The 16,006-nt window shown below is 36.2% G+C and overlaps 1 protein-coding gene across 1 annotated transcript in view; it reads left to right on the plus strand.

Annotated features, from left to right (window-relative positions):
- Positions 1–16,006, plus strand: part of nlgn2b (neuroligin 2b) — a gene marked incomplete at both ends in the record, with an annotated part of 50,628 nt that overhangs the window by 19,493 nt on the left and 15,129 nt on the right. Inside the window, 2 exons of the mRNA XM_081353585.1 lie at positions 736–789; positions 9,363–9,512. Coding sequence (XP_081209711.1) covers positions 736–789; positions 9,363–9,512 — 204 coding nt within the window. The remainder of the gene's footprint in view (positions 1–735; positions 790–9,362; positions 9,513–16,006) is intronic.

A 16,006-nucleotide genomic window follows, 5' to 3' on the forward strand; every position in this document is an offset into this window, starting at 1 on the left:
GCACTGTTACACAGCCTATGAAGGAGTGAGCCAGCTCTCAGATTTCATCAAAAATATCTTAATTTGTGTTCCGAAGGTGAACGAAAGTCTTACAGGGTTGGAACAACATGAGGGTGAGTGATTACTGACAGAATTTTCATTTTTGGGTGAACTAACCCTTTAAGAAAATTACACAGCAGGTTGGTTGGTTGGTTGGTTGGTTTGTTTGTTTGTAAGACAGAAAAAGAGAGATCAGCAGTCTTATCCTGTGAGGGGGAGTTACAGTCCCATAGGACATTAAGACGGAGGACTCCTGAGGGCCATTGCACTAAACGCAGCTTTGCTACAGTATTTCCACATGTCTCATCACTTTCTCTCTTTGGGCACAAAGAAAGATGGCTGGACATTTGTCATTGAAAGCCTGGTATGTAGCAAATGAGTGAATGTGGAAGGCAAAACTGAGGAAGAAAAGAGACAAAAACATTGCAACTGCTTGTAGAGATGTTAGAAAGTCACACCACCATCAGTTTCTCTCTCTTTCTCTTTCTCTTTCTATGAGTTTGTTGTCTGTTTTGTTCTTTTGCTTTGGCTGCTGTTTTTGATTTTTCTTTTAATTGGGACACATGATCTCTTGCTAGTTTGTCATTTTTCTTGTTTTGCTGTTTTGGAATTTTTTGCTCTTTTTGTTTAAGCGCAGTAAAATCTTTTTGAATTTTGTCTTTTCTCTTTCCCCCCCCCTTTTTGTCTTAACCCCAGGTCCACTCACAAAAAAACATGATGAGTCTTCGATGAACAGGCCGAGGGACGAAGGTATTTTTCTTGCATGTTTTTCCCTTTTTGTCTTGTTTTTCAGACTCTTTTTGGGGGGGGCGGTTGTAATATGTAACATAATTTCTCTTGATTATTTTGTCTTGTATGTTTTCGCATTTGTTTTAGCTCAAGTCACAGACACACACATAGATATGCTCAAGCATACATGCACTAATTCATACACTGCTGATGTGGTTATTTGTGCTGCATATGTTTTTAAACTCTTCTCGAACCAAATGATTCTTACATCATTTCATTATAACTGGCTTTTATTTTAGGAATAATGTCCCGTTGACGGTTATTAAGATTTCATTATACGTCTTGTGTCCTTTTTGATGAATGGCAAAGGATTAGCTAGAAATCAATAAACTACAAATCCCATCAGCCCCCTGTGATTTAGTGCAATTTCATTGGCCGACATGCATCCAGCTGAGAATGCAGTAGAGTAGCTAATGCAGTTAGTCTGTTAAAGACAAGAGGCTGGATTTATTGAGTAAAATTGAGTCTAGATGCTGAATGTTCTAATAGTATTTAAAATGACTTATTATTAATCTTAAATCTTCATATGCCCCGGATTATATGAATAAAAATGTCAACATAATTGCTATATATTAATAAAAATAAAATAATTGTTTTGCTTAAATTTTGATAATAAGAAGGAAGTTGCAGACAAATTCTTGTTGTGTGTATGTGTTTACAGCATATACTGTGTGTCTGAACACATTTGTGTTTGTTTGAGTGTGTGGGTGTCTTTGCAAATGTGTGTGTGCATGTCGATCATTCCATGTAACACTCTTTCACAGATTCCACAAAATGTGTGTTTCTGTTGTGTTGGGAAAAAAAGCTGGCAGCTGTAGTTGCCAGAAATTCACTGTATAAATACAGTGACAACATTTGGTGCCTGTATATTTTACAGTTTATGGCATGCTGTATATCTTTTACCGATTTAATTTACCTATAGGAAGTACTTAAATCTGCTTTGTATTATAAAATATATTTTCATTAATAATGCAAGTAATAAAAGTAAAGAGTCACATGATGACAATGAGTTCATAAAAATTGGCTTTAACATGAAACCAACACGTAGACAGTATACATTATTAAAATAACTAAACAACATAAAATGTAGAATATGTACATATAAAGAAAATACAAATGGAGAAAACACAAATATTTTATAATTAAATAATTTATTTACTGGTAAAGTACACGTATTGTCTTCTTAAAGGGATAGTTCATCCAAAAATCATTTACTCACTGTCATGATGTTCCAGACATGTATATGACATTCTTTCATCTGAGGAACAAAAAAAAGAAGGATTTTGAAAAATTTATTGATGTTTTTTTATTTTTTTATTTTTTATCCTGAATCAGGACTTTGAGCTACGCAAAATCACCAATAAAGTAGTCCATATGACCCATGCGCTATATTCTGAGTCTTCTGAAATTTGTTACTTTGTGTGAGAAACAGACCCAAATTTTAAGTAGATTCACAGAAAATCTTGACATTTGACCAAGTTCTGACATACTTATCTTAAGAGAGTATAAGAGAGTTCATAGAAGTAACAACGTCCATTTCATAAGCATATCATAAGTCTTTTGACTCTTAGTTTCCAATTAATCAATTGATGCAGAAACCTTTCTGAATAACCTTCAGTGCACACAAATTCCTTATTTTGTGTTCCACTGAAGAAAGTCAAATTTGAACAACAGTAACAGGTGAATAATTATTCATTTTCCCTCTGAGTGAGATATATATATATATATATATATATATATATATATATATATATATATATATATATATATATATATATATATTAGGGCTGTCAAGTGATTACAGTTCTTTTGACTGAGAAAATTACGCCCCAAAAATGTATTTATTATATTATTTATTTATATTCATTATTGTGTTAAATGAGAAAAGCATTAAATGGACATTGCAAAAAATAGCTTTAGAAAGAAATGTTATTATACATTTTATTTGATTCAACATAGAGTTTATTACACATAAACTTTTAAGCTACAACAACCATGAGGCCATGAAGGTGAGTAAATGATGACAGAATTATCTTTTTTGGGTGAACTATACCTTCGATGTTTTTTTTTTTTGTTTTTTTTATATTATTATTATTAATATGGAAATATGAAAAAAAAAAATAATAAGGAAATTATACTCTGAATAAGAAACTAAAACTGCCAGTAGGTGGCGGTCATCGGATGCCCATTTTCCACAAGTTGGTATTCTTTAGGTGTTCATGTAAAGTTTGTAATATACTTAGTTAAAATTCCTCAATGGTTATGTAAAACAACACCCTTTTTTACCTCGTCAAAAACAGATTTGTTCACAGTGACCTTTTTCGGTGCATGTCTCTTTAAATGATAATGAGCAACTGCTCACCCCTACCCCTCTCTTCCAGGGGGGGGGGGGGGGTCGAATGGCTGAGGGCAGAAATATGCAGTCCGTCAGTGGTCGTGGGCGGAGCATGAGCATTATGACATCATAGTGCTCAGAAAATCCAAACGGCCTGATTATTGAGTGTGTTTAGACTTTTTGAGGATTAAAAAAAGGAGTGAATGGATTTTTTTCATTGTATGGTGGTTGTGTCCACACACTGCAAAGACACATTTATATGCAAACACCATATAAAAGTGAATTTAGCATCCGATGACCCCTTAGTGAGCAAGTCATTCATTCATCCGATTCGCTCAAACAGCTGATTCATTCAGGAATGAAGTGAATGGTTCTCTTTATAAATGTGCCATTGAATCGTTGGTTCACCCGATTGATTAGTTCAAAGAGCTGATTCATTCAGGAATTTAGTTTAGAGCTTTATGATGGCTCTTTTTATGAATGGGCGATTGAATCGTCGGTTCACCCAATTGATTTGTTCAAAACGTGTATTAATTCAGAAACACTGCTGCATGTTGCTCGGAGACGCACAACAGTCCTGCTTTGGCTTATAGGTCATATTTTCATTTGCAGAATTGAGCAAAAACAGACAATATTGTCTAAAATAGCACAATATTAACTTTGATCACATTTGCACTCGTGCTATTTGGGATAAACAGCACTTATGTGAAATTGCACTTGTTCTTTCTTTCTTTCTTTGTTTATGTCCCCTAAGGGCAATTGGTTTTACAGCAAGACCATCATACAAAAAAGACAATTTACAATACATTAAACGTAACATAAAAAGCTACACAAGACAATTCACCGAAGCAGTCTTTGTCTTCACACTAAGACTGCCATACCAGCATAACATAGCGAATGTTAAGCAGTCTCAATATAAGATTTGTAAAACAAAGTCATCAAGGACCTCTTAACATTAAACTCGGACAGTCTCCGTAGACAGAACGGACGTTGCTGGCCCTTTTTAAAAATCGTCTCCATATTGAACTTAAAATTCAACTTGTTATAAATCACACATCCCAGATACTTCCATAACTTCAACCTCCTGCTGTTTAGTAGTTGTTCTCTTCAAGTCAATTTGATTACGCCTGAAATCAATAAGCATGTCCTTCGTTTTAAACATTTATTTGCAGGAATGCACTGTCACACCACTGAACAAAATCTCAATAATAATATTGTCAAGCAATATCACATGATATGAATATTAGACTAAGTCATTCCAACTGCATTCTGTAGGCTGGTGGGTACATTAAATGCGTTGAATTTTAACACGTTATTATTTTTACATAGCTAATTGACAGCCCAATACATACATTTACATATATATATATATATATATATATATATATATATATATATATATATATATATATATATATATATATATATATATATATATATATATATATATATATATATATATATATATATATATATATATATATATGATACCAGATAGGTAATTAGTAATTAATTAAAATATATATAATACATACACACACACACACACACACACACACACACACACATATATATATATATATATATATATATATATATATATATATATATATATATATATATATGTATAAAGCTTTTACTGGATAGGTAATTAGTACTTACTACTTTCAAAAAACATAATTTAAACAGTGTTGTTTCATTTAAAATCAAACTATTAAAAGGGTTTTATAGTATTCTATTTAAAATGACTATCATTCTTTACCGCAAACATGTCTCTGCATGTGCAGGGCTCGCACTCATTGCGTTGAGTTCTCGGATTTTGGGCGTCTCTAATTGCAGAGGTTTAAATAGAGACACTGCCAGCTAATCCAATTTTGCGTCTCTGAACACGGGAGAGAAGAGGAGAGGAAACGCACAGCAGAGACGGAGGAAAAGAGGAGAACGACAGAGAGGAGAGATGAAAAAGAGGAGGAGAGGGGGAACACTCAGATCCCCAATTTGAGAGCATGGAGGGGGAGAGATCGCAAAAAAAAAAAATCGTGATAAAGACGAGTATATGATGAAATAAGATTCATGGAGCTTTGAAAGTGAGAGAGGATGTGTGGGCGGGAGACAGGAACAAGAAGGGAGAGGGATGGTCGTGGTGCAAAAGGTAGCGCGTTTGCTCACGGGGACCCGGGTTCGAATCTGTCGTGTCCCGATCCCATTCCCATTCCCACCTTCTCTCGCTTTACTTTCCTTTAAATAACGTTGAGAAAAGCCCAGACGGAAAAGAACAAAAGATAGAGAGTGAAGTCCCATAACGAGAGCAGAGAGGCAAAGATGAAGGCAAAGAGTTGAGGAGAGGGGGAGAGAAGAAGGAAAAGCAGGAGATCAGAGAGAAAGGGAGGGGGAGGTGCGGCATAGGAGAGGAAGAGAGAGATGAAGGCTTGGAGGAGGAGAGACAGAATAGCGTTCTTGTATTTTGAGGATGTTTTGAGGCAAATAGGATACTAAGGCCTCTGTTGAAAGGATCTGGCCGTTGTGCTTGGTATCTCTCTCTCTCTCTCTCTCTCTCTCTCTCTCTCTCTCTCTCTCTCTCGCTCGGACTCTTTCCATCCCATATTGAGGCTAATGCATTGCATACGGTCTCTCTCTCTTCCTGTGTCTCCCCATTCTTCCGTCGCTCTTACACACACACACACACACACACACACACACACACAAAGATTATACTCATGGATTCGTAAGCAGGGTTGTCCCAGATAAGATGTTTGTGGATTCTATGTGCTTCTCTGTGATGCATCGCACACAAAAAATATCTCAATACTGCAGCAAAAAAAAAAAAAAAAAAACGGCTTGGAGAAATCTCTTTTTACAGCATCTGATTCTACACGTTTTTCATTATTATTGACATTGAAGGGATAGTTCACTAAAAAAAATGCTTCATTCAGGCTAGGAATGACATGAGCATTAGTGAACTATTTAATATTTGCATATATGCAGCGGAGACGATAGCCTTGTGGGCAGCGCTTTGACATCTAGCGCAAGTTCTGAGAACTTTAAAATAATAAATAACAATAATAATTGTAATAATAAATAATAATAACTTTAATACAGTAAAACTGTAACTCTTTTCTATTTGAATATATTTTTAAATATATTTTATTCCTGTGATGCATAGCTGAATATTCCGCATCATTACTCCAGTCATCAGTGTCACATGATCCTTTAGAAATCATTCTAATATGCTGATTTGGTTTCTTAAGAAACATTCATTATTATCCATAAAACAATTGTGCTTATTAAAATGTTTTGTGGAAAAACAACTTTTTTTTTCTTGGATGTTAAGAATGTTTATGAGTGAATAGAACAGCATTTATTTGAAATTGAAATCATTCAATCCATTTTATGCATCCTTGCTGAATAAAAATATTAATTTCTTTAAAAAATAGGCCTAAATAAATAAAACCTCTTTCCTATGGGCACCCAAGTCGCCTCATAGTGACACAAAAAAGCAGTTCCATCCTGATAAAGATTTCCCATCAGCTGATTGGCTGTTCACAGCACTCAGCCATAACAGCACACCTGATCCACACGGTCTATCTGATTGGCTGACTCATTGGTGTCATTGCTTCAACGGCACCAATAAAACATAGACTTTACCAAGTAACTCTTGCACTGAGGGTGTGAAACAACACATATCAACACCAGAAAAAATCTTAACAGTCTAATATTAGTCATGTGTGTATCTGTGCCCATACTTGTGCACGAGCATGTTCATGCATGATCGCACATAGGTGTGTGTGTGTGCTGAACAAACAGATGTGCTCAATGTATCATAAATGTGTGTATTTATAAAGAGGTGTGTTTGTCTACAAGCAGAGGTGTTTGTGTGTGTGCAAAGATTAAGAAGAAAAAGCGTGAGTGTGCAGTCGCTGTAATGCGTTTGTAACCCGAGATTCAGGTGGTGATGCAGGCGGGCGTGCAAATACGTGTGTAGAATTTGTTTCCGTGGCAACAGGCATGAGTGAGTCAGTGCTGGTGAGCTTCTATTAGACAGAGAGAGAGAGAGAGAGAGAGAGATGAGGCAGTTTCCATAGCGACTCAGCATCACAGCTGCCTGTGTGTGTGTGATTTTGTGTGTCCGTGAAAGGACCTTGGTCTGTGTAACTTTTATTTTATTCTCTTTTGTGTGCCATTTCCTTTTCACATCTCGATCTCTTCCTGTCTCTCTCTCTCTCTCTCTCTCTCTCTCTCTCTCTCTCTCTCTCTCTCTCTCTCTCTCTCTCTCTCTCTCTCTCTCTCTCTCTCTCACTGCCACTCCAGCCGTCTCTCCCTCTCTCTCTTAATCTGTCTCACTCTCGCTTTTATGATTTCTCCCATCTCTCTCACCCACACTCTTTCTTTCTCTCAGACCCCCCTCCTTCTCTCTCTCGGGGTAAACAGATGTCGTGGTAGTTATTTATGTTTCTGCATGGTCTGGTTTTCATATGAATTATCTACAGCGCTTGCACACCACAGAAGCACTGGCTAACTGGACATCTCTGACTGCCCTCACACACTCCATCGCACTCACACACGTTCATACACACACACACACACACACACACAAGCATCTCTGAGAACATGTGTATATATGCATGAGCATGTGCAGCTCAAACACACTGCAAGAGAAAATCAATGGGGAACAACCTGTACCAATAAGCAGCACATATAGATGTGAATCTAAAAGAGACAGGACACTTGAGATGGGGGAGTTTAGAAGGGTCTAAGGACAGAGAAGGCACCAATGAAGCACACGAGGGAACGCGAAAGGTACCACTGCAGCACCTAGACTTGAGATGGTGGAATTGTTGAGAGAGTCAAAGCTCTGTAAGAGCCAGTCTGACCTATCAGAGCTTTTTGTATTCCAAATGTACAGAGGAGAGAGAGGGAACACACACAGACTGTACTAACTGATACAGAGATACATCAGAGCAACTGAGTTTTGGAAGAGAAACAGACAGACTGTGCCAGCAGAGTGGAGAAATGATGAGCCAATCCTAGGCAGACCGTGCCAAAAGATCCCAGAGTGTGAGGAGACGATTGAGGATATGTTCGGAATCGTGTACTAATACACTATTTCTGCAATATACAGTGTTTGCATTTGTATACTCGGATGACCTACTAAAGTTGCCATTGTTTGCAGTATACAGCAGAACATATTGTACTGTGTACTGTAATGCAGTGTGCTCAACTTGACCTTCTATTTTAAGAGTGACAAGTGAACTGGAAGCAATATCAACCCCTGTTTTTACCATCATCTTCTTGACTCATTATTTGATCTGACCGTCAAATGGAAACACATTGCACACTGTGTAGTATGCAGTAAACAGAAAGCTAGTGTTCACTTCCTAACATATCTCCTGTATAAAGAAGGCAACTGCACATAAAAAAGCCTTAAATGCACTTATTATTTTTCCTAAGATAATTTCTGCTTCAAGTTTTAAAATACTGCAAAAAAAGAAAAGAAAATCTAATTGTATGTTTCAATTGAAATGAATGCATTAATATATGGTTCTATATATGTGATGTTATATACACTACCATTCAAAATTGATTATATTGACGAAAGTCACAGTAAAGATGTTTATAAAGATTTTTATTTCAAATAAATGCTGTTCTTTTTAAATTTCTGTTCATCAAAGAATCCTGAAAAAAGTATAACGCTTTCCACAAAAATATTAAGCAACTGTTTTCAACATTGATAATAATAAGAACTGTTTCTTGAGCACCAAATCAGCATATTAGAGTGATTTCTGAAGGACCATGAGACCGAAGTAATGGCTGTTTATTTAAAGTTCAGCATAATAAGCAACATATTAAAACATATTACAATATAAACAGTTATTTTAAATTGTAATATTTCACAACATTACTGTTTTACTGTATATTTGATTAAATAAATTAGTCTTTCAAAAACATAAAAACATTGTGCTGACCCCAAACTTTTGAACTGTAGTGTATAAGAAATATACATTTATTAATTTAATTGTCAATTAAAATTGTGCATGGTTGTAAAATAACATGTTATATATACAGTATATCAAGTGCATAACATCAGGCTTTATCACCAAGCAGATCATTACTGTTCATTTTACAATGATACTTCAACATTTGTATTGGATATTATATGTTGCACTCAGAATAAATGTATGCATGTTTATGCTTTTCACAGATATTAGAGATCGTCGGAAGAAGCCTGTGATGTTGTTTATCCATGGTGGTTCGTACATGGAGGGGACAGGAAACATGTTTGATGCAAGCGTTCTTGCTGCCTATGGAAACGTAATTGTTGTCACTATGAACTACAGATTAGGTGTTCTGGGTAAGTACAACTTAGTCTTTTTTATTATTATTATTATTATTGCTGCTGCTGCTGCAGCTGTTGTTGTTGACCTGTGATAGTTGTTGTTCATTTAAATTTTTATGTAATTTAAAGGATAGTGGCACATTTTTGAGAATGGTCTGGCTGTTCTTTTTAAAATGGCAATAGGGACTGATAAAATTAGATTAAATGCTCCAAAAATGAAATAAAAAATCCCCATAAAAATGTCAATGTTTGCTGAAAATCTCCATCATAACTGTCAAATCTCATTCATATGTTTTAAATAAGTCATGCTGCACCAGATTTAACATCAGTGAAGTCAAATATCATTGGTTCTCATGCCAAAGCCTCCACAACATGTCTTGACATGCCAGTTTTGAATGCAAGTGCAAATGAGATTTGAGCACTATTGTTTTGCTTCAGAAGACTTGCGGATGAATGATCCCTTTTTGTGCAGGTTTTTTTTTTTTTACATTTGTAATATTTAACTTGAATATAAACGTAATATTTACGTTCACATAATATTTAACTTCACATATTTGAAATATAAGTTAATTCAATAAACATTACGGTAAGTCAAAACTTGTAAAATGGTGTTATGCTTAAGAAGGAACTGTATTCTTATTTGCATTTCTGCATTATTGGACTGGTTTTTCACTATAAAGGAAACATTGGCTACTTTCACACCGTCAGTTTTTGACAAATGCATGTACCTACAGGTGTGAGTCTCGAAATGTCCTGTTCAAACAAAAACTTACCGTTGAGCAGCATATCGAATACTGTCTGTATGAACGTGCAACGGAAGTCAAATCCACATTCACTTACCTGTAACCATAATATCATTGACATCCATAAAACTGAAAAGCCTTAACAGATTTGATACGTCAAGAGTCCAATCGAGCTGTGATTTCATCCATCAAATCTTCATTAACCAACAGCAGTTTTTATATCTGGGTGGAGAGCGGAGCATTTGGGTCACACAAAACTGATAGACTGGATCTAAAAGCTTCAGATGATACACAGCTCATATCTCCAAGGCTGTTAGTTACCAAAAATGAAACCACACGGGAAAACCCACAACACACGGTAGAGACGTGTTTGTGCAGCACAGAGCGTCTCTCTCACTCTTTATTAGGTGACATACAACTAGTTGTCCAGTCCGGTTCCGTTCACACAGCGCGGGTTTCCAGAGAAATTTACAAATACAAGTTTGGTTATAGAATGGTTGTCATTGCTGTAACTAACTGAACTGTGTGTGAGCTTAACCGTATTAAGGACTCAAATACAGGACTGACAACTATTTTTGTTGCTGTGTGAATGTGGCCTTTTTTCTGAGAACCTAAGAATGTTGAAAAGGTTGCAGTGAAAAGAAAGGCGGGAAGTTGTAGTGGCGGTACTGCACAAATAACTGCATAAAGCTTGGTCATTGAATTATAAATTTGGTATTTTGTGAATTATATGAAACTGTCAGAGAGGTTTAGAAGAATATTGATTTAATCTCTTCTTCATTTTGAGTTGTCAGAGTATTTTTGAGTCATTAGCATCTAGATGTGGTGTTCTGCTCTACTTCAACTTTAACACATTAAGTGACCTCATCTGAAATAAAAGAATTACAGTAATTTAATCAGGAAGAAGAAACAGCCGAAACTCTAGATGTGGAGTGTTTTTAGCATATAAGAATTACAATAACCCAATCGGGGAGAAGTAAAACCCTATATTCCACTTTCAGTGGCACTAAACTGTAAAAAAAGACCCAATTATGACTGCATTTCCGAGCTGTTAGTAACGATGCTTAAGTTTCAAGCTTGGTTTAGGTGTCACAAAGATTTTGTGAGTAAACTTTCACGCATGGTGTGAGAGAACTGTTTGGGCCGTTTCTGCACTGCATCGTATGAGTTGAGATGATTCCCTTTTTCCATGAACGCATAATGAATGCAGAAGGCCAGAGTGAGTTTACCTTCAAGAATGACGAATTGAATATAAATCTAAACAGACTAAGAAGGTAAATGAAACCGTTCCCTGTGGAGATGAAGTGATCTGAGGGAATCACAGTCAAAGTTGTAAGTGGAGTAGTTTTGGCCTGTGTGTGTTCTCTAAGTGTGTTTATTTAATACAATGATCAAAAGCTTCTCATATCGGCTGGGGTGCTAATAGAGAAGAGAGGCTCCATGTTTAGGATATTTATGTGCTGTGAATAAAAAGTATAGGATTAATAAGAAGTATGGGATTAACTTTTTAACACTATGCAACATTTTGGTGAAAAGACCTCACTCTGTTGCATGTTTAATTCGTCAAGTGGCGTCAAGTACTGTATGACTGGGAGATGAAGGATAAAAACTTTTTGCCCATTAGTGTTTATGTATTTGCTCTGAATGGGCTTAAAATTAAAAAAAAATTCCTAATCAGAAAACACATAAATTCGACCAAACGGTCATTGTAATCCAGTAAATTTAAAATGCTTAATCAAAGAAGTAAAAATAGTTGAGACATGTCTTTCACATTTGTTTTTGAAAAAATTAAACACCAGTGTTGTTAAATAAAACTATTAAAACATGTTTGTTAAATTAAATTAAACTAATATTATATAATATATACATTTTAGATTTAAAAACTTCATGTAAATAAAAAAATGTTGTCTTGGCAAATAACTGAAATAAAGCATGTTTGGTTTGAAGTACTTAAATTACAAACTAAAACTGAAGTTTGTAATTTAAACTTCATTGAAAACCCGTAACTTTAAATTATATAATTATATGAAATGGCAGATTAATTTTGCAGATTCATTTCTACATTCAACTGTCCTTCAGTGGACTACTGTTACAATTACCCATTGGATCTGGTGATTGTTTCATGAGGTGGCGATTTCGTATGAATTTATACAATGTGATTTGATTTTTTGATTTTTTTACATAAAAAATGCCACACTGAGTGATGTTGCAAAAAAATGTATAATTAGTTAATCCAAGGTTTTTTTCCTGTTCAAACTGATTTACAGAGATGAAGTCAAAATTGCTAACTCTATAGCTGTTTTTGATAATGAAATATTTAGCCTTCGTACTTGCAAGTGTTACTTTAATGTATACCTCTGCAAATTTTATAACTCCAGCATTTTTTGTCATATTTATGTAAAAGTTTCTCAGCCTGCAAAAAAATTGTCATTAATAAAGGCTATTACTTTTGCCTCATCACATTGCAAATGGAGTGCAGTGCACATATTGCACATTTTGGTGCAAACCCTAATATTCTATGCATACAGAAAATGTGCATAATGCACACAGTATGCATACTGCAGCATTAGTATAATTATGTTGTATAGCCCACACTGTTTAAAATGAATACATTAGAAACAAAAAAATACATGTACGTCTCCCTGAAAGGATGCAAAAATTACTATTATTAGCATGGGTGATGAATTTTGGTACATGGATGAATAAGAGTAACCTTTCAGTGAATTATCTGTCTTTCTCTCTATTCTTCTTTATAGAGGTTTTCTATAGCGGTGAAGGGGATTACGTGTTTGTGTCTTGCCATTCCAGTCCCATTGGATGATTGGATTGGATGAAGCATTTTCAAACAGGAAAAAAATGCACAAAGGATGTGAAAAAGAGAGAGAGAGAGAGACAGAACAGTGTTCCGCATCATAAAAGCAGGTTTAGCACAAAACCGGACCCTTTATCCAGCTCCCATACGCACCGACACTGTCAGAACTGTGTGAGCTATATGCACATGCACCTTTACACAGCGAAAGAGAGATAAAAGGAAAAAGGGCCAGAGAAAGGTGGAGAGGTGGAGAGAGAGACAGAACAAGTGAAAGAGTGGAGACAGAAGGGAGAAATGTGAACATGCTAAAAATAACCATCAGAAGTGCCTTTTTATATCTGCAGTGAAGCAGAGAATTCATCCAAACCAATGCTAATGCAACTCTCTCACACACACACACACACAGCATTTCTTTCTGGATTCTGACCCGCACAGGTTCGTGTTTTTGAAGCCGTTGCGCAACTATCTGAAATTCCTCACGCACACTCTGAGGAAGGGGTGGCAGGCCAGAATGAGCTACGAGTGCTAGTACACATGTGTTCTCTGAGCGTGCACTGCAGCAGGTTAGCTGCGTTAGCATTAGCGCTCTGCGAATGTGCTCGTTTTCTCCAGATCTGAGGCGCCCTCACCTTCCATCTCTGCCTCCGCCCAGCTGCCCCTCTGAGCTGCTGATTTGTGTACCACAACCATCTGCTCAGACTAATTAACTAATTAACTAATTAATGAACTCTGGGGAAGAAAGAATGCGCTGTCAATGGGCCTTGCGGGTTAGCTCCGTTTTTCTTACCAGGGCCTAAGCGCTTCCTGCATTTCCCTGTTCGCATTACCCCCTCACCTCACTCGCTTTCTCTTTCTCGGCATCTTCCAGTTCTTCATCAAATCTGTTCTATTTGAAGGAACAGATTACCCTAATTAGGTTCCTAATTCCACACGATTCTTTATTTCAGCAGTTTTTACACTTTCCGCCATTCGCCACCAGCTAGCACAGAATTCCCAAATTATGATTCACTCACTGCCGTGCACCTCTCGAGGATGTTTGCTTTGAGCTATATTTATGTTTCTGAAATGCGCTTTTCATTTTTTGATGTGGACGCTAATCGCGTAATTATAAATGCAAAGGGAAACAATGAATGTTTGCAGTGTTGGTATCTGAGAAGTGGAGGAGATTATTTTTGGAAATGTAAATGCCACCACCTCAGAATGAAGAGGGCACATTTTCATATTTTTATACCTGCTGCGGGTGAGCAGCGCCGAGATTTAGCATGATTAACTTCACTTGTTTATTTATATTTCAGAGTAAATGATTACAAAGACTAAAGAAGTCATCAATGGTGCTATTTGGCGGGAGTTCCAACACAATCTCGTAACTATTTTACGTTTTGACGAATTGGTAGCTAATTCATTTTAATTTGTATTATCCCAATTGTACTTATTACCCCGCTGATGGTTAGGTTTAGTGGTGAAGCTTCATGTTTACTTCATGTTTATTTGGTTTCACCAAATCCAATGGCTAATATTGTCGAAAGCTAAATCTCATCTCTTCGCCATCACTCTTCTTTCAGTAGCAGTACGTCCTCTGGTAAAACAGGCGGTTAGTTGTCTGTAGTCTGTTGTAAGGTGCAGCCGTGCAGAACGCAGAATATTGTTTTTATGTTTGTGGGATATTGATGTAGCCTAACAGCGGGGCCCTGCGAAGCACAGCTGATTAACTATTTTACTATACTTCACCAACCAATATGCTTGTTTTAGATGCAGATATTTCAGTTAGAGAAACCTGCAAGGAATGGAGAGGACAAATGTGGTTCTGAGGTTCTGCTTGATTAGACAAAAATCGTAATTTAGGAATTTAGTCAATTCGCAAGCAGGAGTTCGAATTGAATTAGAATGACAAGAAGAGGAATGTAGTGAACACAGCAGTGGACTTCTGTCTAAGGGGTCACTTGTTTGGTGTTCTGTTTAAGGTTTTTAGCTTGTCTTCCTGCTTATATAGTTTGGTTCCAAGGACAGCTCAATTAAAGCATTCTGGGTAATTAAGCGTTCCTCCACAAAGCTCCTTAGAATTATTTATTGTAATTAGTAATTTATTAAATCTATTGAAATATATTTATAATAAGAAGAAGAATTATTAGTGTTGTTAGAGTAAGATTTAGATGAAGTATGTACGTTTTTTTTTTATGGTAAAATACATTATCTTAAAGGGATACTTCAGGATTTAGCATTAAAGGAGAACTCCGGTCAATTTTAACATTGAGCTCATTTTTTTGTACATTTGTTGTGCTGTCAATACAGAGAACAACGACAAAAATCGGTGTTGCCTACACCGAGTTATTCTATTTTTAAAATTTGCACCCTGTTGACTTCAATGGGGCAAGTACTAAACCTGCTTTTAGCCTCTTAACATCCTTGATGATGTCATGTTTACATCCTGTTTTCGCCTGAAGTCCAAAGTAATCGATTGCCGAGTTCACGCGCGTGATCATAGGTAACTAAACCTATGCGCGTGAACTCGGCAATCGACTACTTTGGGCTTCAACCGAAAACAGGATGTAAACACAGGTATTTGCGCTGGCTTAAATAACATCATTTTTATACATATCTTTCACATCTACTGCAGTCAGATTCACTCGTGTTCACTCAGAAGGAATCACTCACATTTTCTGTGCACTTGTAATGACACATCAAGGATGTTAAGAGGCTAAAAGCAGGTTTAGTACTTGCCCCATTGAAGTCAACAGGGTGCAAATTTTAAAAATAGAATAACTCGGTGTAGGCAACACCGATTTTTGTCGTTGTTCTCTGTATTGACAGCACAACAAATGTACAAAAAAATGAGCTCAATGTTAAAATTGACCGGAGTTCTCCTTTAAGCTTTGTATTAGTAGAAAACCTGTAGTATTTTCGAATTACTGTGCTTTCCACCCTCATATCCCCCTGAGAGGAGAGATTTATGTATT

This window comes from Scardinius erythrophthalmus (assembly GCF_964197995.2).
Source record: "Scardinius erythrophthalmus genome assembly, chromosome: 23".
Lineage (NCBI taxonomy): Eukaryota > Metazoa > Chordata > Actinopteri > Cypriniformes > Leuciscidae > Scardinius > Scardinius erythrophthalmus.